Source organism: Solanum tuberosum, unplaced genomic scaffold (genome assembly GCF_000226075.1).
Source record: "Solanum tuberosum cultivar DM 1-3 516 R44 unplaced genomic scaffold, SolTub_3.0 scf00509, whole genome shotgun sequence".
NCBI classification, from domain to species: domain Eukaryota; kingdom Viridiplantae; phylum Streptophyta; class Magnoliopsida; order Solanales; family Solanaceae; genus Solanum; species Solanum tuberosum.
Genome location: NW_006239428.1, coordinates 66,975 through 94,747, shown reverse-complemented (window position 1 = coordinate 94,747; position 27,773 = coordinate 66,975). Strand labels below are relative to the sequence as shown.

Sequence of the window (27,773 nt, the reverse complement as noted above, 5' to 3'; positions counted from 1 at the left end):
GATCTCACAATATTGTGTTTTATCCCCATGGGTCTGAATTTATCGTCATAATAATGATTTTTCACTCCACCAATAATATTAGTGCTATCACAATTAATCAAAATTAGAAAAAAATATTTCTCAAAATAAAGTGTGTGAGAAAATAAAATCAATTCACTTTTTCACTGGTTGAAACTTAAAAAAAAAAAAAATTTACTTCAACCTCCATGGTTGATTTAGCAAATAATAATAATTTATTTTTCACATTTTCAACAAATAGCACCATGTTTGCTCATTTGATTTGCTTGTATCTGCTAAGTACTTTTACTGCAAATGCAATATCAAGTCAAGTTTTTAGTCACGTATCTCTATTAGTCTAACAAACTTCTTTTTTTTATTTGTCATACCAGTTTCACACAATTGAATCAAAAGAAATTGCAAGACTCATACAATCAACAAAGTTGTATTTCACAATTTTTACCTAATGTGATTTGTCAAGAAAAATTTCATCACATATTTTATTATCTTTATCATTTCAAATTTAAATTTATCTCACTCAAATATTTCATTTTAATATAGCTACTCAACATTTTTTAATCATTTCATTGATAACATGTTAGAGCAAAGAAATAAATATATATCCAATCATATGCAAACAATAACATGTGATTTATTTCAAGATAAATATATGCACTTGTACTTATATTTTTAGAGCATTACTCAAAGATGTAAAAAATCATTTTTCGTAGAGAATTATTTTCTTCACTCATGAACTCTCACTATCTCTAGAATTTCCATGAAAAGTAGTATTACTTTATTCATGAAGAATATTAGGTAAGGGTAAAAAAGAAAAAAATACCTCTTCCCCACTTGAACTGAGTAAGTAGAAAAATACTTTACATGCCCATCTCTTCTCCTCCATCTCTTAAAGAGATCTAGCGACAAACGTAGAAGCAAAATGATGTTGAGATCTTCTATCTCGATATCTGCATTTTATCAAACTGTAACAAAAATTGAGGTCTCCTTAAAATTATTGGTGTATACACCATAAATTAAAGTAAATTACCGTTTAAAAATTAAAAAAAAATTCAGATTTGAGGCGCAGATGTCTCGCTCTCTTTAAGGAGATTCAAGTCTATTGCGGCATAATCTATCCCGAACCAGCAATATATCTCTTTGACTTGCCCCCTCCAGGATACAATATTCCAATTAACAACACCATGTAAACATCTTATCAAATATCTAAGGTACACTAATGATACCAATATTTATAAACAGTATCTTTCACCAATCAATCAACCCTGGTATTAATACTCTTTTGCTACTACTAACTGTAACATTTCACAAATTAGACGTTAAAGATCTGAATCATTCGTCGTAAGCATATATGTTTAGACTAAATGATTTTATACTTGTACATGTGTTTTAAGTTCCATATCTAAGTGTATGAAGTGTATTGTATATATGTGGTTTAGGGTCATAAGGGACCTCTAGCACTAAGTCCCTTTCATAGCTTTTCTATTAGCTAAGTTTTCGCATGAATTTATGCAAGGGTCAATTTCAAATGATCATATCTCTCATCATAGTAAGAGATAGGTGGCCCATGACCTACCAAATTATCTATGAGTCTTATTTCCAACGCCACCAAGATTGCATCAACCCGAGTCTGGAGTAAAATGTTATGACTATTTTACTAGAGACACTCCCAGTAGAGATTTCAAACTTGATTTCTACGAACTCAAACTATGGGTGACCGTAGATTGAGCTTGTGAAACCACACTTCAGAAACTAATCTTTCGGCCTGATTTCGAGAGACCCAATCTACTGGTTTTGGATCAATCCATGGACTGTAGATTGGGGTCGTGGAATAAACTTCAGAGAGTACTTTTAGTCTGATTTTTCTCGAACTAAACCACGGGTCGTGAATCAAACCACAAGCCATAATTTGGGATCGTGGAATGAACTTCTGAGACTCAAATTGTGGCGTGAATTTCATGAATGGAATTCACAGGTCGTAGATCAAACCACAGATGTAATTTGCCCTCATGGAATGTTTCGATAAATTTTTAATCGGGGTTGTTTCAATCTTTCCCTTTCTTTCTAAGCTTAAACCTCAATGTTTTGAGTATCTAATTGGGGTTTATATCATAGTATTACCTCAAAATACTCTCATATATTTCTCCCCAAGCTTAGAGCAAGAATCAAGAAGAAAAAACCTACTCTTGTTCTCCGAAGTATGTAAGGTTATCATAGTGAGGAACCAAATTCTTCCTCACGCCCTACATCTACGATTTCAGTTAGTAAGATAAAAACTATAGCTTTTTCTCGAAAAACTCAAAATGTTCGAAATTATCTCCATATTCCTATTGTTTATTCTTGATTTCATTATAGAGATTTCAGTACTTCACATTATTAATGATCTTTGATTGTTGTTCATGCTTAAGATATCATAGATCCTTTTTTTTGTTAAGATTTATTTGAAAACCTTGACATACTATTTCTTATGCATTGTTTTCACGAGTAAAGTAAATTTTAAGTCGTAAAGTAGTAGTTCAGAAGAGTTTCAAGAAAGCATGAATTGCTTCAAGTGCATTATTTTCAAAAAGAAAAGCATAATTAGCTTTAAAAAAAGCATATCTTAATTTCGAGAAGTTACAATCAATTGTTCATAAAAGCATAGTCTTTTAAAGCAAGTTTATTACAGTTATAAAATTTCTTTAGTATAAACTCAAGATAAAGATTATCAGTTTTCCTCTAAAGTGAACATTTTCTTTAAATGAGATATCGGACAGTTATTGAACATTATTGCATTATTTTAAGAATAGTATTAAGTACAAAGTTGCGTAAGGATTCAAATAATCTAAACCCCATAACTGCACCGCCAGCGTAGGATAGGATCATGTCGTTGATTCAGACGACTCCTCAAAAAGCCCTTGGTAAGAGCTTAGAGATTGAATCCATTACTTAAGTTCGTTATTTACCCTAGTAAGGTATAAAATGATCCTAACAATGTGGGCAAGACGTTGTATCATCATGAGCTCACGTGATGGTTGTATGTTAGACAAACTCTCGTAAAAAGTAAAATTATATTATTTTCAGTCGTGGTATTATTGCATATATCTTAGTTATAAAGCTTTGTTGTTAAAGTACACTTGCATAATTTACTATTCAGTTTGACTTTATTTCAACTAATATTTAGAGAGTTACTCATTCAGCTCAGTTTAGTCAATTGTTTATTTAGCTATTTTACATACTGTACATTTCATGTACTGGCGTCATTTAGCGTTGCATCTTTAAATGATGATGTTTGTGATCGTCAACAAATGTTTCAGTAAGATCACTTTCCATCAGCGGCTTATTGGTGAGACCTCCTTGCTTTTGGAGGGCTCCAGTTTAACTAGTTCAGTTCATTTGATTATTAGTCATTGTTAGTAGAATAATCAAGTAGCTGTGAGTCTTAGTCATAGACAATTTTAACGAGTTAGTCGAGTCGTGGTTTTCAGATGATTTCGAACTCAATTATTATTATTATTCAGACTTTTTCAAACTTTAGATAAAGTTATTGAGATGAGTTGCTTTTATTTTAAATCATTGTGATGCTCAACTTTTATAAAGCTTTCGCATAAATTGTTCGGTCTTCCATTTTAACAATAGATGATGCTAAGAATTCTCTTGAACTAGAAATGATTTTGAGTGTCGGCCATGCCCAACATATAAACTCACGGCATGACACTAACTACCATTTATCATCTTCCTAAACCAAATCATCAATAGCATATTAGGTTCTTCAATTAAACAAAAGGAAGATATATGTGGCAAAGAATGAATTGATAGAGGTGTGGAGTTTAATATTTAAACAACTTAGAAAATATCCTTCTTGACTTCTTTGAGGATTTGGAAAATCTAACAAATATTCTTGATTAAAGCTATTAATACTAATGTTAATCAATTCTAAGAAAACATCCTTCTTGAGTTCTTTGAGGATTTGGAATATCTAACAATTTTTCATGGTTAAATCTATTAATACTAATAATCAATTTTAGTTAAGACAAATTATGGATATAAACTCACTACGATTGATATTGAATGCCAATTGCTTGAATTCCACTCGAAAGCTTTCAAGAGTTTGAAAATGTTCAAAAAAATGTCTAAAAGTCGACAAAGGGATATTTATAGACTTCCCACAGGTTTACCTTACACATATATTTTTGGCATAATACATAAACATGCCCTTTAACTTAGCTTCATCTGGCATCTATGTCCTCCAGCTTTGGGTGTGCACAATTAGACACTTAAATTTGTATAAAGTTGAACAAGTAGACGCATGTGTCTTACATGACATAATACACGTAGAACATCATGTAGGATGCATGTGTCTAGTTGTTCAACTTTATACAAGTTTAAGTATCTACTTGTGCAAACCCAAAGTTGAAGGGCATAGATGTCAACTAAGGCCAAATTAAAGGGCACATTTATGTATTATGTTGAAAATATAAGTATAAAGTAAACCTGTATGTGGTTTAGAACTACAAGGGTTTGAGGAGACACAAAATGGTAGTTTTTTGGCATTTTGAATGTTAAACCTTATATAACATAATTATTGTATTGTTACGCCATATTGGTCTTCAGTATAAAATAATACATCAATTTACGTATTAAATTCTACCAAATTTAGCTATACAAGACTCAGAAAACAAACCAAATATTTGATTACACAACCAGATCTTATACCACTATTTCACTCAATCCATTAAACCAAACTACCTCTTAGATTTATAAAAAAAATCATGATCTTTGATGACCAATATCTCTCCTTTAATGACTTTATTTTCACCTCCTTCGTTTCTTTGCATTCACCATTTGAAGTATTTCAAAACAGTCATGAAGCAATTCGTTGATTTTTCTTCGGAAATAACACCATATCGTTTGACAATGCAATGTATCTTGGAGTGCTAGACTAAAGGACATGTTGCGTAACTTGAAAAACGGAAGCACAATGGACGAATCATTTCGGAAAGAATTTTCACATTTATATGCCCCATGCTAATTTAGATGAGATAATTGCATAGTCTCTAAGCAATAGATATTGGCGTACGTTGTAGGAATGTTGTTGAAATTATGAATTTTGGAACCAACAGAAACTGGAATGTAACATCAAAATAGAACTTGATATAACCAGCCTGCATCATCAAGGAATGGCACTGGCATAACCAAGGAGTCAGATAATCAACTCAAGCTTTGTTCAACTTCAGGCAAAACTATGCAAAACTTTTAATGACACACCAAATCCAATCTACTTGACATTACAGTATCCATTGTTGTATCTAAACAAGTATTCATTGTACAAGGATACTGAACCCCTGAATAGAACCAAATGGATATTACACCGGAAAGTATGCTACAACATGTGGACACGAATTGTGACCACGGATGCTGGAACATGAATCAAAACGGAATAAAAACTTGAGGGGGCCCAAAAAGGCCCTATAAAGATCACACAGATTCTCCAGAACAAAACCTTGTAGATGACATACCAAATTTACAATAGCATTCTGGATGAAGGGGCAGAGAATCACGGCACATACCCAATATCCTTGAAGTACTCGTGCTCAAGGGCATTCCTAGCGGTGATTCTCTTGCTGGGATCCAAGGAGAGCATTTTCTGTATAAATAACAACGGATGGCATGAGTAACATGAGGGCAAGAGATTTCTGACAACAGTGAATTCTGTGGATATAAATATCATATAATTAAGAACACATAATCATTGTCCATGCCTAAGAGAAGCACAAAAACACATGGAATTTGCTACAAGAAGATATCTTGATAAGCACATAAAACACTGAAACCAGACTGTCTCATCCTCCTCAAATAAAAATGGAAGAGAAGGACACACAATTAAACAGGAGTGAAGGGCATAGACTAAAGACACTGAAACAAACATGTGAATAAGATCATGTTCGGAAAAGAAAATGAGAAAACAGTAAACATGAGTGCAGCAATTTGAATTCCTCTACCCTTTAGAAATATTAATGGGCAAATTTCTTGCTGCAATGCATGCTTCAAATGTCAACTGGACATTGCAACTTCATGGATAAAGGTTCAAATAACCAGCTAGTTCTCTGTTAAGTCCCCCTTTTTTTTTGGTGTGTACAGAAGTATCTTCAAGAAGCAAAGTCTATTCCTAAGGTTTTAGATTACTTATGAGAGTCTAGTTTGATAGGTTTTTGGCGATAGACATCTCACTTGTAAGTAAATGGAACTACACTTTTTGGTTCGTGTTTATAATATACCAATATGTTACCTGTTCAAAAAAATTAACCAGCTTGTTCTGGACACTCTATGAATATCTCAACTAGAATAGTCTCAATGAAAATTAAGCACATATGCTGGAGATTCATTCAAAAATTCACCTAATATTTATATTTTATATTCTAAAGATGTATCTTTCATTTGTAAGTGTTTTTTAATGAAACTAATGGTATTTCACAAGGAAAGGCATCAAAGAGATGCAAAATTACAAAAGCGTAAATACAAATAACATTAAGAAAGAGTTTGTTAGAGATGTACATGTGGCTTACATTAGGGAAATTAAGGACATGTACAATGGAGCCAAAGACCCGAAAAAGAATAGTGGGAGGCAACTCAGAACACTTTTCAGCCATGAAGGGGTTGCACATGGGATCTATGTTGCTCGAACTCTTCAAAAATGTCGATGGGTGCATGTCTGATACACCAAAAGTAATGCATTTTGGAGAATCTAACATGGGTTCGGCAACTATTATGGAGAATTTGGCAATATAGCCAGGGATCAGCCCTTTGACCATTTTTATTGCCCTAGTGATGGACAAATTGGTGCGGCATATTCAAGGGGAGGTGTTGTGGTGTATGTTATTCACATACAACACAGTATTGATCAACAAGATGCAATGTGGAGTTAACGATAGGCTCAAAATTTGGAGGCAAGCCCTAGAAGCTAAACATTTCAGGTTAAGCAAGAGAAAAACAAAGTACCTATTGTGCAAGTTCAATTATGTAGCATGAAGCAAAGGTGAAAGTGAAGATCAATACACAAATCATACCCATGAAATAGTTTCAAGTATCTTGGGTCTATATTCCAAAATAAAAAGGAGATTGACAAGGGTATCGCACATTGTATTTGAAGGGGGATGGGTGAAATGGAGGCACGCGTCTGAGGTACTTTGCAATAAGAATGTGTCACCAAGGCTTAAGGTAAGTTCTACCCTTCGGGATGGCCCAGTGGTTTGAGCTTGGGACTTCCATGTTGGAGGTCTCAAGTTCGAAACCCCTTGCCAGCGAAAGCAAGGGGTTTGCATTTTGGGTCGAGCTCGTCGCACCAGGCTTGCCTAGTGTGGGTTACCTCTCTTATGTGGTTTGCGAGCTATTGCATAGGAGCGGGGGTTTTACCCTGTGCACACCCAAAGGGTAGCGATTGTGGATTTCCCTTGTCATCAAAAAAAAGAAAGGCTTAAAAGTAAGTTCTACCAACTGATGGAAGACCTACATGGTTGTATGGGGAAGAGTGTTGGCCAGTCAAGAACGCACACGTTCAGAAAATAAAAGTAATAAAGATGAGGATGTGTAGAGAGATGTGTGGACATACTATGAGACATAGTATTAGGAACAAAATTTTATAAGACGAGGTGGGAGTGGCCAAGAAAGAGAAGCTGAGATGGTTTGGGCAAATGATGAAGAGGTGTGAGGATGCACTGATAAAGAGGTGTGAGAGATTGGCTATAGTAGGTTTCAGGAGAGGTAAAGATAGGCTGAGGAAGAACCAGGGGAGGTGATTAGATAAGACATACCATATCTTTAGCTTACTGAGAACATGATCCTAAATAGGATGGCATGGAGGTCGAGGATTAGGGTAGAAGGGTAGTAGGTAGTCGAGTATTGTTGTACTTTCATGTGGGAGAGGCAATGGGATAGTCTCCTCTTCTCCTTCTTAAGTAGTATTATTTAGTATCTGTGTCGTATCTTATTTAGGTGCTTCATTTTCTTTGTTTATTTTGCTATTTGGCATTGTTATTTTCCTTCCAATCTTGCTTTGATTACACTTCTTTTGAGTCGAGGGTGTATCGAAAGCAGTCTCTCTATCGATAAAGGTAGGGATAAGATATGCAAAAATCCTGCACTCCCCAGACTCCACTTGTAGACTACAACCAGGTATGTTGTTGCTAATTATAGGGATCAACTTGGTCCATAAAAAATGGTTAAGAAAATATTTAGCTTTGAGAGAGTGATTTTGGAGTTGAAATTTCATCAAAACATCTTCGGTTCCTTTTATTCAACAAACACCAAAAAATAACTACAATAATCATCAACCAAATATTCTTGAAGGCCTTACCAATTCCCCATAGACTACAACCTAAACATACCTCTCATATATTCTGGCATGACACATTCAAACCAAAATTACAATAAAGTATATCTCATAGGTTAGTGGTTAGTGGTCACTGGGCAACGTAGGAATAATTGATCGACATTTTTCGGACTTTCCTTGCTTGAGACTATCTTGTGTTAATCATGCTTCATTTAGAGCAATTCAACGAAGCATATAACCTTATCTTCCATATTAAACTTCTATGGTCAGACGCCATTAACCTTATTCTGAGTACAAATATGCTTGTGGCAATCTTTCAATGTGAAAATGTTCTTGTTTCCCCAATTCTGAGTGTTAGGTAGGTTCTCATAAATGGTGAACCTCTTTATGTTGGCCCACGTCATCAAGCTTTCCTTTTCCCAATCTTGTGTAGACTTCGGAGTTGCACATCCCAATATTGCCAAGTCTATTCTAGGAAATGAAAAGTCCTTATTTAGGGAAATTTGGGATAGGGAGGGGTATTCAAACACGAGTGGAATGTTTCACATCATTTTGTATGCCCAGAATTTAACGCGAACACCATTACAAGCTTTAAAATGAGCATTATGGGAAACTCACTACCCAATTTGTTGATATACTTCCATGGCCCAACACCTCAACTACACAAGGTACATTGGCAATTTTGGTGCTCCAATTGTCGTTTATCCTATGTATGGTAACAATTACCTCCTTCCAAAGACTTGATTCACTAGTAAGCTTTTGGTATGGATGGTCAAATTCTGATTCACAAACCTCCCATGCATTTTTATAACATGACTTTGATCCACTTTATTAGGTGAAACTTGTGAGTCATTCTCATCCCATAAAAAGTTTCTCTTGATCTTGTCCAGTCGATGTTGCACCTTTTAGGAATACAAAACAAAGATATATAATAGGTAGGAATATTGTCAAGAACACTATTTATGAAAGCTAAACTTGCCACCCATTGACAAATACTGCCTCTGACAAGATGCTAATCTCTTTCCAAATTTCTCAATGATCCCATTCCATATCTCACGATTAATGAAATCACCCAAGTGGGGACCTAAGTGGTAGGAAGTATCCTATTAGTTCAACCCATGATACGTCAGTGTTCTTCTATGTTTGGCACCTTTCAAACATTGTTTATTGGATAGATGATGCTCTTTAACTTGTTGCCATGCAGCCCCGATAAAGCTTCAAAAAGTAGTAGTGACACGTATAGGTAAAACATTGTGATCTTTTGCCTCACATGAATTTTTTTTTGTAGTGTCACGTGCAGGTAAAATATTGTGATCTTTTGCCTAACACAAAATCAAAGTATAATCCACATACAACGGATGAGATATTATGTATTCCAGTATTTGTACCAATACTAAAACTGTGCCAATACTAAAACCATGGATCCACTGCATTTGTTTGGTATGTTCCAACATTTACTAAGTCCATCCATGGCTAAATTAAACAAGAAAGGCGAGAGTGGTTCTCTCTGCTTGATCACTTAATGAGCTGAGAAGAAACTCACATGTCCTCTATAAACTTACTAAATACTTCATTGTTAAAATACTAAATCTGATCCACTTAATCCATTTGTCCTCAAATCCTATCTTCTTCAGTATAATCATTAGGTAAGACCAATTGAGGTGGTCAAAAGCATTCTCTATATCCAACTTGCACATTGCACATCCAGGCTCTCCATGTCTAATCCTTCGGTCAAGTACCTCATTGGCAATGAGTATTGCGTCAATTATCTATTTATGCTTAATAAAAGCATTCTAATGACCGGAAACTAACTTGTCAATTACTCTCTTCGATCTTTCTGCTAGTAACTTGGCTATGATTTTCTACACACTACCAATAAGACTTATTCGCATATAGTCTGTAAGTCTAATTGCACAATTATGAAAGATGCATTACATGACCCACCATGTAGCATTGGTGGAAATAATTAAGTACCCTCATCACCTTTGGCTTGATAAAGTCCTAAGATTTTTAAGAAAGAGCTTATTGAGGACATCTCCATAGATAGAAGTTATGGAGGTCGAGGATTAGGGTAGAACGTTAGTATGTAGCCGAGTGTGGTCATCCTTTAGGTAGGAGATGCAGGGGGCTAGGCTCATCCCCTCTCCTCCTTATTAGTAGTAGTAGTATTTAGTAATCGCGTAGTCTCTTATTCTTTAATGTGGTTTACTATCTATTGATTCATTGTGTTGTGTATCTTGATATTTTCATGTCATGTTTTTCTTCTTGCAACCCTACTCCGAATAACTTCTCTTTTGAGTTGAGGGTCGATTCGGATGCAACCTCTCTACCCCCACAAAGGCAAGCGTAAGGTCTATGTCCATCCTACACCCCCCAGACCTCACTTGTGGAATTACACTTGTGGAATTACACAGGGTATATGTTGTTATTATTGCCAAAAATAAACTCACTTGTGGAATTACACGGGGTATATGTTGTTATTATTGCCAAAAATAAACTCATTTGGGCCTGAGGCTATTTGGAGGACATGATTGGCCTATTGCACTTCTTCCTCAAATTTTTTTGCCAAGATCTCCCTATTTTCCCTTAAGGGTCTGGCTACATAATCAAAATTGTCATTGGGCCTCCAAGTTTCATTCTCAGCATACAGGTTTTGATAATAGTTCAAAATATCTATAAAAAAAAATTTGACAAAAGTTCAAAATATTTATTTTGATCTCCTTCTTATCATTTGTTATTGTTAGAATAGGAATAGGTTTATACAATCCTATTAGAATAGGAATAAGTTTATACAATCCTATTAGACAAGGAATAGTAAATACTCCTTCCGTCCCATTTTATATGTCATCCCTTTCTATAAATAGCAACGATTATGTTAGCAAAAGTTGGGTCACCGTGTATCTTGCCGGTGACTATTTTCTCATATCTAATTTGTGTAGCACTGTGCCATCATTCCGGTGACTACTTTCTTATATTTAATTTGTGTAGCACTGTGACATCATTCTAGTGACTACTTTTTCATATTTAATTTGTGTAGCACCGTGCCATCATTTTGGTGACTACTTTCTTATATCTAATTCTTGTAGCACCGTGCCATCTTTCCGGTGACTACTTTTTCATATTTAATTTGTGTAGCACTGTGTCATCATTCCAGTGACTACTTTTTCATATATAATTGTGTAGCACCGTGCCATCCTTCCGGTGACTACCCTTTTTGCATATCTGATTTGCCTAGCACCGTGCATCTCTCTGGACTACTTTTCATATTTAATTTGTGTAGTACCGTGGATTTTTTCGAACTATTTTCTCATATCTGAGTTGCATAGCATCATGTGTCTTTTCAGTGACTCCTCAGATTTGATTTGCATAGTTCCATTCGTCTTTCCAGTGACTCCTCGAATCTGATTTGCGTAGGGTTGTGCCATCATTCCAACCCTATCCATTTAATGTTTCTTTTTCAGTAGGGTCGTGTCATCATTCCGACCCTACCCATATTATTTCTCTTTTTCAATGGGATTGTTCCATCAATTCGAACTATCCTACATAATTTCTATTTTCTAGTTGGGTTGTGACATCATTCCGACCCTACCCATATAATTTTATTTTTTAGATTGTGACCACTTTTAGCCATCAAATCTAATACTCAGGTATATGAGCATGTTTCGGCCAGTTTTTCGATGACTTGTTTAATATTGACTCATCTATTGATTCCAACATGATCCATATATTTTATACTAGATTTTGAGCACTTTGTTGCTCAGGGGGAGTTTAGTAGTCTTGTATGTCGATTATGTGAGTCACTCTATGGTCTAAAACAGTCTTTGCAAGTTTGGTTTGGGAAGTTCAACACTGTAATTTTATCACTCTATGTTTTATCGGCATTATGCATCAAATTCAGTATTTCATGAGAAGACCAAGCACATTGAAATTGATTGTCAATTTTGTGAAGTCGAGTGATCAACTTGCAAATATCTCACCAAGCCCCTGATCAGTCCTCGTGTTAATTACATTTGTAACAAGCTAGGTACATGAATTGTATGTACTAGCTTGAGGGGTAGTGTTAGAATAGGAATAGGTTTATACAATCTTATTAGAATAGGAACAAGTTTATACAATCCTATTCGAATAGGAATAGGAATAGAAATAGAAATAGGAATAGTAAATAGTATCCTACTTGGTAAAGGATTGTATTCTAGTGTCTATAAATAGGGTCTCAATGTAATAAAGACACAACAACAATTTCAATATTATTTTTCTCCTTTATTTCTCACAATTATTTCATAATGCACTTTGAGCTTGTCAATGTTATTATTCATCATGTGTGAGTTTGCAACTGTTTGGAAGTATCTTGTATTCCCCTCTCCTTTGAGCCACATGCATCTAAATTTATGTCTTCATAAGATTCCTTCAGCTTTAGCAAGTTCCATCAGCTCCATTTCCAGGTTCAGTACCATTTGCATTTTAGATGTGCTAAAACTATGTTGTTTGTTGCCTAATCTAATAAGTCGAAAGCTCCTCCAGGTCCTTGGCTCTTCTTGCTTCCAATTTGCCAAAAACATCTCTGGCCCAATTGCTTGTCCTTTTTAAGTTCCTCAATTTTTGTATGAGGATAAAATCTAGGCTGCCACTGATCATACAGTTCTTCCACCACTCCTTCCTCATGTCAATAAACTCTTCTTGTTGCAGCTACAAGTTCTAATATTTTATAAACAAGAAGTGTTGTATACCACTCCTCACTTTCCAACAATAGAAGTTTGTGATTAGATATCACTCTTGATACAGCCAGTTGTTTGATTATTCTGAAACTTTCATTCCATTTTGTGGATATAAGAAACCTATCGATCTGAGAAGCTTTTGACATTATCCTCCCCCCTTGACCAAGTGTATTGTACCCCTGGAGAGGTAAATCTATTAGGTACAAGTCTATAATAGTATTTGATAAAGCTCTTCATATCCTTAGATCTTCTAATGCCTTTCTTTTCAAATCGGCATGCATTCAAGTCTCTTCTAACAACCCAATGATTATTCCAGATGCCTCTCACTGCTCCTAGTTCCTGTCAAAACTCTTTCCTCTTTATATTGGTATGAGGACATACAATCCTATGAAAGACCATCGGAAATCTTCTTAAAAGACTTTCAAAGAAACATGCAACAGAGAGGCTGCCTTTGATGACATTCATTGCATTTTCAAAGTCTTGTCCCACAGGACTGCAATACCACCCATGCTACACACCTTCTATTATTTTATATAGTCACTTATGTATTGAAGATCTCTTCAACAATAATGAAGTAAAGGTGGAACTAATCAACACAAAGATTTAACATGAAAAAATCCTTGCTCACAGGAGTCAAAAACCATGACTTACCCCAATAGGATTTCCCTCAAATCTTCACTAAGAACTTGAGCGGTTTTAGATTACAGGTTTACAACTCTATAACAAAAGGAACTAACCATGTAGTACCTTTCCTTTATACAATCTCCCTAATTATAGTTACTTCTTTCAAGTCTCTACCCCTGTTAAGAAAGCCTTTACAACTCAATGCAACACATAATACAAATCCTCTATGAATGTAAGAGATTGCAATTTCAGAACAAAGAATCAAACGAGACAAGAATAGTAAGCAATAATTTTCTCAAGAACAAGTTTTTCTGTGTTGTCAGTTGACTCCCTCTTACGAAGACATTTTGAATATATTCTCTATTTGTTTAATGGTGTCTCTTGTGCATATCTTTACCAGCATCAGTGTGGTACTTCATGTAGGAGTAGGAATAACCATTTCTTGTCCTCCAAATGCAAAGAAGAATTGGTTCAAAAATCCAAGAACCTAATCCAGGTTTATGTTGGTTTCCATTCACGTGTCAGCCTCCAATTGTTTTCTCCTATTTCCAAAGGCCTTTCCATTTGTGCAAATATGATAATGTTTCTTGTTTCTTGTTATTTGATCCATGCGTTCAGTCGTTAAACCAAATTCCTCAAGAAATACTTCATGCACTTAGAATGTGCTTTGCATCTGATTTATAGTCTTCTCAAGTCTACCATGAAGGACCCGGTTCCTTCACTTCGTGCAATATACTTCTGCAAACCAGTTCTTTTCTTAGATATGTTAAGGAATTCGTTCTCAAGTAATTGTTTGTTATAAACACTACCAGCCCTTATTTGAGACATGTTTAGAAATTGGTTCTTGTATCATGTTTGCTATGTTTGTTAATCATGAAAACTTCACATGTAATATATCTCAACGTTATTCCTCCTTTTTGATGATGACAAACCCATAACAAAACCATAGTAGTCGCATGTGTACTCCAGTGCAATCTTTCCCCTCAGAACCAGCTTTGATCAGCATATGACTTAGTGAGATGTGTGATCTTACCAAAGTCCATCTACAGACTAACCTTCAACTCATCGTAACCTAGTAGGTGGCTAGGTTATGGGAACCTAATCATATTCAGTCATCACTCTGCATAGGGACCAAGTTTGTTGATTAACAACATCCTTGAAATTTTGCATCTGTGTCCTCATGGAATTTAGTGCACGGTGAGTGACCCTCCTCTAATTTCTCCCTTTTGGCATCATCGAAAAGCATCTTCTATGATAGAATATAACCAATCATTGAGAGAATGAGAAGGTTCATAATCCATCTTGAGCAGTCCAAGCTCTAAGTGATTTCTTCCAAAGTGGTCCCTACTCAAAGCTTTAATGAATATGTTATCAATCTGCTCCTCAATCTTGCAAAATTCCATAGAGATGTGCCTTCAATACATCGTCTCTTCAAAAAGTGGTGTCTAACATCAATATGTTTTATTCTCTTGTGACGAACTATGTTTTTTGCCATGTTCATGACACTCGTATCATCACAAAAGATTGGAACCCGTTTAATCATTACACCATAATCTTAAGTTGTTGTTTGATCCATAGTAGTTGTGCACAACAGGAAGCAGTACCTGCATACTACCCTTCTATAGTAGATAGCCACAGAATTTTGCATCTTTGTTGCCCAAGAAATCAAGCATGATCCTCGAAAGTAAGCCATCCCCTACGTACTCTTCCTATCCTTGAAGCATTTAGCATAGTCAGCATTTGCATATCCTATTAGCTCAAAAGGTCCTCCGGATGGGTACCAAAGGACCAGGTCCTATGTACCTTTAATATACCTAAGTATCCTCTTCACAGTTTTCATATGAGAATCCTTTGGACAAGATTGAAATCTAGCACAAAGACCAACACATATCAAGCCTGCTAGCATTCAAGTATAACAAAGATCCAATCATACCCCTGTACTTCTTTTCTTCAACCAAGGGACTTTCGTCTTGTCAAGTCGAGTGGCAGTTTCTATAGGATTATCAATAGTTCTATAGCACTTGGAATCTACTTTGCATCTGATCAATAGTTTTCTCCAGTCTACTATGAAGGACCTGGTTCTTTCACTTCATGCAGTGTACTTCTGGTTCTTCCTGTAGACATGTTAAGGAACTGGTTCTTCAGTAGTTGTTTGTTATAAACACTACCAGTCCTTTTTTGAGACATGTTTAGAAATGGTTCTTGTATCATATTTGTTAATCATCCAAACTTCACATGTAACATAGCTTAATACCTTCATTTCCCCTCAACTAGACCACCTATTCCCTCATATTTGATAGATCATATTTGTTGGCATATTGTCCATTTTGGTTTCCTAAAGACACAATACAGTTGTTTTCCCTTTTCGAACTAGAGCCTTTATTCTTATAATGTAGACCCCTATTATTCCAGCTGAGAACTTTGATTTTCATCGGACTCTGCCTTGTAGTACTGTCCCTCTTTTTTACTGCCACCAACATAACTAATAGAACATATAAAATGCTCCTCTTCTTTGTATCTGAATCTCGACTCTAATCCATTCTCAGAACTAAATCTAGAATCTCATGTTCACAGCCAACTACATTAATATCAAATGCCTTGCATACTTTCTCATTACTAGAAAGCACATTTTGAAATCTCAATTACTGCAGGTTGCTGAATTTCTTGCAATTGCAATTGCAATGGTTCGTCTTCATGCCAAGGTAGGAAGGCTGAGAGCATGTCGCTATAAGCAGAATTGTAGTCAATATATGACAAGCTAAAACAGTTGAAGCAATATCAGACCATATCAGGTTGAAAGTCCCTTGAGATTGTTAATGAAGGTTTCAGCTTCATTATCTGCTTTCAGGGTGATTAACGTTGATAATTACATGCAGTGGTGGTTCGGTGATGATGTTGCTTTCAGCCTAAGTCTGCAAAATTCCTGCTGGTGAGACATAGGTGGTGATCAGAGACTTCTTGGACTTATTTTTACTAACATGGTTCGGCCAAAGTTGTTTTGGGTCTCTATTTCAGTACGGACTTACCTTTATGATCTTTGTATGGGCATTCCTTCTTGGGACTTTAAAGTAATATAGGTAATCTGAACCACAACCCAATTTGGATTTCTCCTTGCCCTTCCTTAGACCACTATGCTCAGAAGATCGGGTATCATTTAAGACCCAACCCAGCTGATTTGAATTAAAGTGCCCCTTGGCCACCTGGTTACCCACATACATCAATTGGACAGGACACTTCATCTGCTAACTCTGATGTGTTTACCACTGTTTTGACCATCAACTCCCCAATATCTTTTTCTCCGGTCAGTTTTGAGGCACTAATAGGCTTTGGTGTGGAGCAATGTCTTTTAAAATTGAAATTTCATACCTCCAGTGCTCTATGTCTAGCTCAATTTTCACTGGGCATTTATATGCAGAGATATTGACACAGATACTCACCCAACGGTGATGATTCTGGTGCTCTGTATCCTAAACCACCGTAGAGGTCTCCAATAGTTTAAAGAAATCTAGTCTCCATGCATAAAAGGAACCCCAAAAGCCTCATCCATTTATTCTATGAAATCTGGCTGACCAACTTAGGGCTTGTAACTGGTGACTACCATTCTAAAGCTAGACGCCGTCCATTCCACAATCAATCGTGGTGAACCCTCAATGCGTCTTGTCCCGAAGGTAGCTCAATAAGAAACTGGTTGTGAGTGAAACGAATGACTTTCATACCAGTGCAGACCTTCCATCTGTCCAAAAACAATTTTAATCACTTCCTGTTAGGATTGTGATTGAATGGATCATTGACAGTTCTGACTATGCATCTCGATAAGAGCTGATGACTGTTGCCGTCTGTTTCTGGATTGACCTTGACCACATTATCGACCACCATAGTGAGGAATTCCATCATCTTCAGTCATTGTGTAAGCTTAGCAGTGACAAAATAAGACCTCGTTTGCGTATAGACCTGCTTGAATCAGCGTGATGTTTTCTTCCACAGAAAGTGTAATCTGGCTCCGGGATAATCATTGTTGATTACCTGTCTACCAGCAATGTTTCAATTCGAATGTATCAGCCGTAAATATTGAAACTTAGAAAGGCTCAGTAAATGTATGCTTGTGACTTCCTCCCCCATCATCTGTAATATTTCCCTGTTCTTTTGATGTTTGTTTGAGAGTATCGCATACTCATCTAAAGCTTACTATGCCTATTTATTTATTTTTAGAATGTAAAGTTTACTCCGCCTATTTTAATTCTTCTTGAAATTCCCCTGCTTCTTTCGATTAACACGAATCAGCCATCCCCTGAATTGATAAGTTCAAAACATTTTTCCATAAAAAGAAATAGGCCTTGCTTTCCATGAGTGCTAAAAAATGGAGTTTTAAACAGAGGGAAACTTTGCCGGAACATATTTCAGAGAGAAAAAGATTTGGCACATTTCCCAAGATAGAAAAAAAAATCCCGATGTTTTAATCTTTCATTTATAATTTATAAACAAACTTACACCAAGAAGATCAAGGCCTGCTCCATCAACATTTGGTACAATAATTGCCAGGTCCTGCAAGTATGAGGGGATCCAATGAAGTACTTTGCAGAGTGAGATCCTAGAAATATGGACAGGAAAATCAAGTAAAAACAAAGAGAAATAAATTACCTTAGGAGGCCATTTTGGGAAGGCAGATTTGTAATCAGGCAGAGAAGTCACTCCAGGCCACGTATCCTCATTTGGAGTACCCATCACTCTTCATACAGAGGAAATTAGAGAACATCAAATAAAGGGGAAAATCTAACAACGTAAAGCAGAAGGAACAGAACACTGAAATTCCTTAATACAAGAAAGCTCACTAAGAACTTATGGTCATTTTTTTTATAGATATTATAGCCATGAACCTATACAGAAAAAGATAAACCATAGCATAAACCCAATTTTGAAACCTTTCTGCATCCCATAAAGCAGTAAGAAAAGATAGAATAATTGACAGATAAAAATGCAGGTTAGCATGAACAATCGAAGATCACAATCATAGATTGAGCAGCTAAAACTAAAGTTACAGAGAACTTGAAACCAAAGTTTGTCCAGAAACCCCATTCCAATCACCTTTGTTCTTCCCTTTGCCTTTATTTAGTCAAAGATTTTGGACTATGATGCATGACAAGGGAAGTGTAAAATTTCATGCTTATCTCCTTCTGAGAAGGAACTGGAACGGTCAACAACAGGAAAACAAAATTTTACTTTATGAAACCATGTCAATGACCATCATCAAAGCATTAGCGTGTACATTTTATTTGTCAGTAATAAAGCATCAACAAAAAGACATGTATATATTGACACCTGAAAATCTTGAAAAGTTCATCAATCTCAGAGTCACCAGGGAACAGAGGGCGCTGATTCACCATCTCAGCAAATATGCAACCAACTGACCACACATCAACAGGAGTAGAGTAATGGCGTGATCCAAGCAGTATTTCTGGTGCCCTGTACCACAATGTCACCACCTAACATATGAAAATCAATCATCAAAGTTAAAATGAGACAACATATGGATAAACCCTCAAATGGGTTTTGGATCTTAAAGAAGCAAATATAAAAGATATAGACTCTACTTTTTAGACAATTGATGGACAAAGCTTGGAATCCTAGGGAAAAACAATTCTTAATTGTTGGTATAAAATATAAAGCAGCTGATTCAGTAAAGTAGGTTGCAATAAGGGCCCAGTGTCATTATTATGTTACTAAGAAATGGCTAGGTGGGCTTTTAGTAGCGCCCTTAGAATCTACGCCCTTTGAAGCATCAGTGGGCATGTTGAACCATGAGTGTCAGCGGTGAGAGATAGCCCTAAAGTGATGGCCACGGAGATAGTATTAAACAAAAATATGTTATTGTGATGTAGCCTGTACAATTACAGGTGGGATGTTCAATACCAATTCTTATAGTACTGTTTGGGGAGTCGATAAGCTAATTCTTGAATTATCAGCAAAACTAATAGAATAACTTAAAGCCATAACTGTTTAAGGAATACTACATAGAGAAAGAACTTTTTCAGTTAGACAAATTGAATAAAATCTTAAAGAAGATATCAGACATGAAGCAAGTTTCTGAGTCATAGATAACCACCTCTCCTCGGGCTTGAAATGGAATATGAGATAAGGTAATAACAATAAGACAAGGTCCAGCGCATCTTAGAGAGAACAAAAAACCATGCTTGTACCTCATGAGTGAAAGTTCTGACAGGAATACCAAATGCTCTAGCCAAACCAAAGTCTGCCAGCTTTAAAGCATTTGTACGTCGATCTATCAGCAAGTTCTGAGGCTTCAAATCTCGATGAAGAACTCTATGAGAATGACAATAAGCAATACCACGGAGTATTTGATACAAGAACATCTGCAGAATTGGAAAGATCACTTAATTGCTGACAACAAGCAAGAAGCCTGTGAAACTGATAAACGTAACCACTCAAGTAGCACTTAATCAAATTATAAATCAAATAATCTTTGTTTTCAAGTATTTTTCTTAGCTCATCACCCTCCCTCTTGAAGTTAAAACTGTAAATAGAGCTGCAAGTTATGACCAGCTTCCTGATGAAGCAACAAAAAATGGCTAACACACAGTGACAAAGCAAACCTCCAACATATAATAGAGATTTTACTCACTTTAACCAGACGTGGATCCTTAGAGAATTCCGGACACGAATCCATGTGCTTCTTCAAGTCCAAGTCAAGATATTCAAACACTAGATACAATCGCTTTTCACTGTGCACCACATCCTGCAACCTGTCACCAATAAGAAAAGAAAAGGAACTTTCTTGGATTTGCAGAAGATACTGGTACAAACTAGAAAAACAGCTTTCCCATGTTACAAAAAAAATGATTTCACATTGCAACTGAAGGTACAGATGTAGTCTGTGAATCTGTTATCTGCTCTCTAATTTATTCTAATTCAATCTGCCAAACAGAAGAAGACTAACCCCCATCACGCAGACCCTCTGGCTTCCACTCATGGCATCCCTCCCACACACACACACCATCCTAAGGAGGTCTCTTTTGCACTAACAATTATTATTCAAAAGAATAATCAAATGGCAGTCCAAGAATCTTTCTACTTTTACTTTTACTCTTCTCTCATCATCATTCAGAAAGCAACTGAACATTTCAACCGGCTTCTAAACCTTAGTCTTATAAGGTCAACCGTTTCTAAACCTTTCAGATATACAAACTCCAAATTATATTATAGCGTTTGATGTCCAAAACCACAAGACAGGTCAACAAAATAAAAAAATGAAGTTTAGAAACAAGGTCTAGCTAATATACAAACATTTAAGGGGGAAAACTAAAAGCTTAATTACTCCTAAAAAATTTCTATCCACTAATGGAGGAATGACTGATGAACTTCTTCGTTTTTCAAATATTCTACCTTCGAAAGAAAATATGTGGTCTAGTAGTCAATGAAGTGGGTTGAGTAGGTCTCAGGTTCACATCCCAACAGATGCAAAAACACTTGGTGAATTCCTATCTCTCGCAGCCTTGGTGGACATTTTTACCAGATACATGTGATGACGAATTATAGCAAGTGTCCCGTGGAATTAGTTAAGGCGCGCGCAAGTTGGTCTGGACAGCACGGTTATAAAAAATTATTGGCTATTGCAGGACCCAAAATGTGTAGATGTGGTATTGATACATACATGAACAATGTATACAGTACTTCAAAACTAAATAAGTTGTTGAAGTTTACAATTGTAGAATCCAAATTATACCATATGGCTTTACCTTCCATACTAGAAGTTGCCTACAAAGTATTGGAGTATAACCATTACAAAGTAGAAGTTATCAAACCCAATCAAACTTGAACAAGAGTTGGATATAGAGTGGTAAAGAATGGAGGAACAATATATCCCATGAGGATTCCTCCAGATAAATTAAAGCAACAAATTTCAACTGCTAGATCCTGTCCTGATGGCCCAAAGTAAGATGCATGGGAAAAGATTATCTTCATCAGGGATTACAGTATTCAAAGAAAATAGGTATTTAAGAGAAATTTTCACAAATTGGTAAAAAGGAACAGCACCAAGGCCAGAAAGCAATATGACATTAAAATAATGAAGGTCCTGCATAAATTTTTAATAGAGGATCACTAGGAAATAGAAATAAACCGAAGTTCACATATAATCAACCTCGCACTGATAGCATAACCACAAGAAACCAAAGCAGGGTCCAAATTACACTCTATGGCAATCACAACAATACAGTTGCATAGTAATATAACAAAATTATACCTCACAATATTAGCATGTTGCATCTCTTTCAAGAGAGAGATTTCTCTAATAGCTGTGCTTGGTACCCCCTCGTCTTCCTGCTCCAACCTTATTTTCTTCAGTGCAATAGTTTCATTAGTTACACGGTCACGAGCCTTGTACACTACACCATATGTTCCTTCCCCAATCTTCTCAACTTTTTCATACTGCAATTACTCCCAAAATCACAATCAACATAAGAATAACCCTAAACCCAAAAGCAACTATAAGTTTAAATATACAGATAATAACTCCTTTACCTGGTCCATCTAGTTCAAACTCAATGGACTCCCTGAAAAAGAAAGCAGTCGAAACACAAGAAAAATCTCAGACAGCAAAGTAGTAAGCAAATAAAAATATATATATTGTAGCATATATTAATTCTTACAATGGAGAGGTAATCCAAAAACATAGTACACATTCAACTATCAACTATCGAAGTAACATTTTAAACACATTTCACCTCAATACAGATACAAGCAAGTTCTTTTAATTGCAGTTTTCGCTTTAAGCACAGAAAACGCTTTACTGCAAACTTTAGTGTTCGGTACCTGATATTGTTAAAATGTTTTCTCCATGCAAACTTGCAACTTCACACTTGGAAACTATTGGTAGAGAGTTAAAGAGATAACATGAATTAGGGAAAATCAATTTCAATTGGTTTCAGTGTTGTAAGATAAGAATGTCTTTCAATCAAAGCAAGTGTCTTCGATTACAAACATCACATTTTTTAACATAACTACATCAGAGATCCCCAATTCAATCAACACAATAATGAACTCTAAGCATAGAAATTAACCACGAATAGATAATTGAGAAAACAGAACATGTATGGAAATAAATATGCTACATTATTAAATTTCCGCAGTAATCAGTAGATAAAATCTAATATAGCTTCGAATCTATCGATTTACATACGAAAACGACGAACAGAAATGGCAGAAAGTTTAAGTCATGTGTATACTATGGTGAAGTGGTGCGTTGCCATCGGAGTATAAATGAAAACAGAGTGGAGAATGTGGAGTCACCTTTGGTCGGGAAAAGAGGACGAAATCGCCGTCGTGAAGCGGAGGAGGAGGCGACAGGCAAGTGTCGGCGTACTTCTATGGTTCTACCAAAATGTTTGGACTACAGTCAACTTTACTCTTCTTTTTTGCTTCTGTTTGCATAGGAGGCCAAAATGCATTTCATCATTTCATTGCTTTTTTTTTTTTTTACTTCTCCATTTCCTTTTAATAATGTAATTTTTAGTTTTTGTATAATTAAAATTTGGGGAAAAGGACAAATATATCTTCGAACTATCGTAAATGGTATGTAGATATCCTCCATCATACTTTTGGTCATTGGTGCCTCTGTCGTCCAAAAACTAGAGCATATATATCTTTCACTCTAACAGAAGACTAAATAGGGACACGTGGCGCAATCTTATCTGTCGATACGATATTTAATAAATGTCGGATCGGTGGATAAGATTATGATATGTGTGTGTCCGTTAGTATAAAGGGTATATATGTTCTAGTTTTTGGACGGTAGGAGCACCAATGTCCCAAAAGTATGACGGAAGGTATGTACATACCATTTACGATAGTTCGGAGGTATATTTGTCTTTTTCACTTATAATTTATATGAATACTTCTTTTAAAAATAAAATTAAAGGTGAGGCTAGAGGGCCTCACAACATAAAGCACATTATTATTGATGTTAATTACTCGTTGAAAAGAGTAGTTTTTGAAATTACATTTTCTGCTAGTTAATTATTCTGGATACATGTATCTGATGACTCAAATATATATATTGCGAGTCATATTAGGTGTAATTTGTATATTGTATTCAAAGTGTGATTCGCATGTATTTGATATACACCAACTTTGTCTGTCGCCTATCTCTCTCTCGTCCCTCTCCTTCATTGTATATTTATTTAACAATGTATTTGAGTTTCACAATTTGATGTTTTTGTGTATCCAGTATCAATTTCAGGTATCTGCGTATTCAAAATCAATTTCATCTAGTGTTATCCTTATCCTATAACATCCCAAAAACTTCTAAGTTAAGACTCAAACCATTCTTCATTGTGAATAAGATTGTACCAAGTGATTCTAAATTTTCTTAGGTGTTAAGATCACTAGAATTCCCTAGCATAAAGTTGAGTTGAAAACTTTCTTTCCAATTGAGTTTCACTATGAGATTTTTCTTGGGTCAACTTCAATCGACCATATCTTTTAGCACATAAAGAATTGGGTGGCCCATGAGCTATCAAATCGAAGGTCTTTGAGTCCTCTTTCCAACGCCACAAAGTTTGCTAAATTTTGAGCTCCGAGTAAAAAGTTATGTAGAGTGAAGCCTCTCAATTTAAGGTTTTCCATTCGTTTTAGGAAGGGTATTTTGGTCTTTTCCTTTTCTCCACTTGTCTTAACACATTTTTCCTTACCAAAATAAGGGTTTAGTCAGATTGTAAATCACCTATTTACATTCCAAATCATTTAGAATTTTAGGGTGAGGTTTCAAGAAGAGAAAAAGAGGGTTTTCAAGTGTTCATTCAAGAGTTGAGGAATTTTGCCAAGAACAATCGTTCTTTCCAGGTATGTGAGGTTTTCCATAGTGATGGACTTGTTCATCCTCACACCAAACATGTATTTCTTTCATTAATTCGTCCATGAAATCGTTTATGTAAAGATTCTTGAAGAGTTCTTGAGTTTTAGCCTCATTCTTTAACAATTGAGTTGATTCTGAGTTCTTGAGGTGAGGGTCTTGCGAATGAGTGGTGTTTCTTGATAGAATTTGGGTGGAATTTCATTGAATTTGTGTTGGGTTTGTGAATCAAAGGGAGTTTGGAAGAAACCAATCTAGATGAGTTAGGACCCGAAATTGAGCAAGAAATTCGTCGAATTTTTGGATAAGGAGTGGGGCAATGCGCCCCCAAAGAGCCAGGAGGGATGGCGCAGGGCGCCCCAAAGTACTCCAGTACTTTGAGGCCTGGCGCCCTGTGCCAGCAATGCGCCAGGGTCGTCAAACTCATTTCTTCTCCCTTGTTCATCCTGTGTATTCTTTTAAATCATGTATTCACTCTCTTCTTGATATTAACTCTTAAAGACTTCATTAATCCTTGAAAGATCCTGCATATCCTAATCACATCTCTTAATTTACACTTCGAATTAAAGAAAATTTAAAAGAAAGTTCAAGAGGTCTTTTTTAAGTCATTTTGAGAAGTCTTTTGCAATTAACTATAGACTTGAACTAAGTCTTGAGTAAATGAGTATGAGAAAGAAAAAAGTTGTATTCATGAGTCTATATTGTTATTGAGATCCTTGAGTTGAGTCGTTCATGTCCATAATTCCGCATGAACCCTATGAATTGAGTATTCTTGAGATGAGAAGTATTGTTGAGTTTTGAGTATTGAGTTTCTATATTGTTATTGAGATCCTTGAGTTGATTCATTCATGTTTATATTTTCAGCATGAATCCTATTTTGAGTTATAAGTCTTGAGAGTTTTTGAAAGCCAATCATTGTCTTAAACTGAGTTTTGAGGAAAGGTTTAAAGAGACAATTTTGAGTAAATTTTAAGGGAACTAAGTATTCCCAAATGTATCATTTTTACATTGAGAAAAAAGAAAGAGAAAATGGTCTAAAACCCCCCAACCTATACCCGAAATCTCAACTACACACTCCAACTTCACGGGTGTCCTATTACCCACCTGAACTTTATAATTCTCTATTTTATACACACCCAAGTGCTGACCTGTCATGGGAGGTGTTCTCACCTTCTCTAGGCGCGTTAGAAGGTGAATTTTGATGAAAATTTCCGAGAAAATAGTCATCTTCCCCAATTAATCAATAAAAGGATTCAATCTCAATTGAACTCCATTAATGGCATTGCTAGTGCTTTCGTTTGTTCTCCCTCATTTGCTGCTCGACCATCAACCACCACTGTCGCCGCCTCCGGCGAAATCCAAACCATCAACAAAACCTCATTCTCCTCTTCCCCTCTCCTCTTATCTCTCTCCCATTCCGAGACAACCACCATAAAGACCTACCTCTGTTCTCACAACAAGGTCGACAACAACAACAACAAAACCTTGCGGCTGCACTGCTCCAACCAGCGAGCTTCAGCGAAGCAAGCAAAACAGATCCTTTTAGATTATTTTTCAATGTTCTCCGACAAGCAAAACTCGAATATCGCTTGACAAGCTCCCGCTATCAATATTCATCTTTGTTCATCACAATTCCATAGGAATTTGAAAGAATTAGGGGAAGAAATTACCTTAGAGATTTTAAGAAATTGGGAGAGTATAGGAAAAAGTAGGAAAAGAAAATTATAAAAAAAAATTTGAAAAATAATAATAAATTAATTGAATTTTTCACCTGTAAAACGCGTGAAGTTCACAGGCCAACACAGATCTGGTTATGGCATTTTTAGGGGGTGTAATTATTACAGTTTTAAACAATTCAGGTGGGTGATAGGACTCCCGTAAAGTTGGAGTGTGTAGTTGGGATTTCGGGTATAAGTTGGGGGGGTTTTATTTCAGAGAAGTTACCTCTTTTAAAAGGATAATTTGAGCAATTATCTCAAACCAGAGAAAGAGTATGTCTTATACATTTGAGCATGAGTATATATTATTGGGAGTAGTATAGAGCACAAATATGGGGATGAGTTCAGACAACTCACAATCCTCATAAATCATGCATGCCAACATAGGGACATGATCATTACTTTTTAGATGAATCCTAAGTGCCTTCAGGGAGAGCTTAGTGGATCCACTTATTAGTTGAGGTATTCTATATCCCGGCAAGGTATAGAACAGTTCTGGCAGCGTGGGTGAGACGTTGTATCATCACGTATAGCTCATAATGATGGTTGTCGGTTAGAGAATCTCTCAAATAAAAGTAAAAAGTATTTTATTGTATTTTTATATACATCCTTGAGTTAGTATCTGTTTATTATGAAGCTTTAAACATTTTATCTTCTGTTATTGCTTTCATATTTGAGTTGAGTTGAGGTGAGTATATTGTCTTCCCATGTTATCAACTCAGTTAACTATGTTTCATTTTCGTCTTACATGCCGTATATTCAATGTACTGACGTCATTCAGCCTGCATCTTTTAACGATGCAGATACATATATTCAGGGATATGCTTCGTTGAGATCATTTGACATTTTAGTTAGCTTTGGTGAGCCTTCCTATATTTCGAAGGACTTCACCTTTACCTTACAGTTAATAGTTTTGAGATGTCGTAGGTCTTGTCCCGATATCCTTCTGTAATAGTAGAAGCCCATAGATAGATATAATTGATGATTTTTTCAGTATTTACTTTCTTTGAGTTGTTTTACAAACTATAAATAATTCTATTGAGTATTTTCCAGACCTTATGAGTTAAGTAATTGAGTTTAACGAATTTAATTCAGTTTTAAGCTTATGTAGGCTCAAAATAGTTTTCCGCTTGTAGTTATCCAAGATGAGGGTTCGCTTGGGGACCAACAATGATTCTTGAGTGCCGGCCACGTGCAGGTTGTAGGCTCGGATTGTGACATATCCAATATCAAATATCTAATGTGTTCAATATCATATATGATGTATCTAGAGCAAACTTGGACATTGCATCTAGTGTATCTGTGCACGTACATAGATACAAGTATCTGATATCAAAGATACATATATCGAATATCAAATATGCATTCATATATTCATTAATTACCTCTAAATGTCATCAAAACCGAGCAGAAAGAGGAAAGAGTAGGATAAAAAGGGGAGAGGGGGAAAGAGCAAGTAAAGGGAGCAAAATGAAGGGAGAGAGTGGGGAAAGGGAGAGAAAGAGGGGGGGGGGGGGGGAAACTGAAGC

General features: G+C 35.9%; 1 protein-coding gene across 1 annotated transcript; it reads right to left on the bottom strand.

Moving 5' to 3' along the window:
- Positions 1 to 5,128: 5,128 nt before the first annotated feature.
- Positions 5,129 to 23,098, bottom strand: LOC102588875 (cell division control protein 2 homolog A). Its single transcript, XM_006364658.2, has 9 exons — positions 22,966 to 23,098; positions 22,198 to 22,229; positions 21,920 to 22,104; positions 20,300 to 20,420; positions 19,857 to 20,030; positions 18,979 to 19,142; positions 18,301 to 18,388; positions 18,151 to 18,204; positions 5,129 to 5,641 (listed from the first exon to the last, which is right to left on the bottom strand). Exons 2-9 carry the CDS (start codon positions 22,204 to 22,206, stop codon positions 5,552 to 5,554), a joined length of 885 nt encoding a protein of 294 aa, XP_006364720.1. The 5' UTR covers positions 22,207 to 22,229; positions 22,966 to 23,098; the 3' UTR covers positions 5,129 to 5,551.
- Between the last annotated feature and the right edge of the window lie 4,675 nt (positions 23,099 to 27,773).

Coding starts and splice junctions, on each gene's coding strand:
- LOC102588875 (XM_006364658.2), bottom strand. Junction 20,031..20,299: donor AGGATCCACGTCTGGTTAAA/GTGAGTAAAATC, acceptor CCAATTCTGCAG/ATGTTCTTGTATCAAATACT. Junction 18,389..18,978: donor GAACTTTTCAAGATTTTCAG/GTGTCAATATAT, acceptor CTCTGTATGAAG/AGTGATGGGTACTCCAAATG.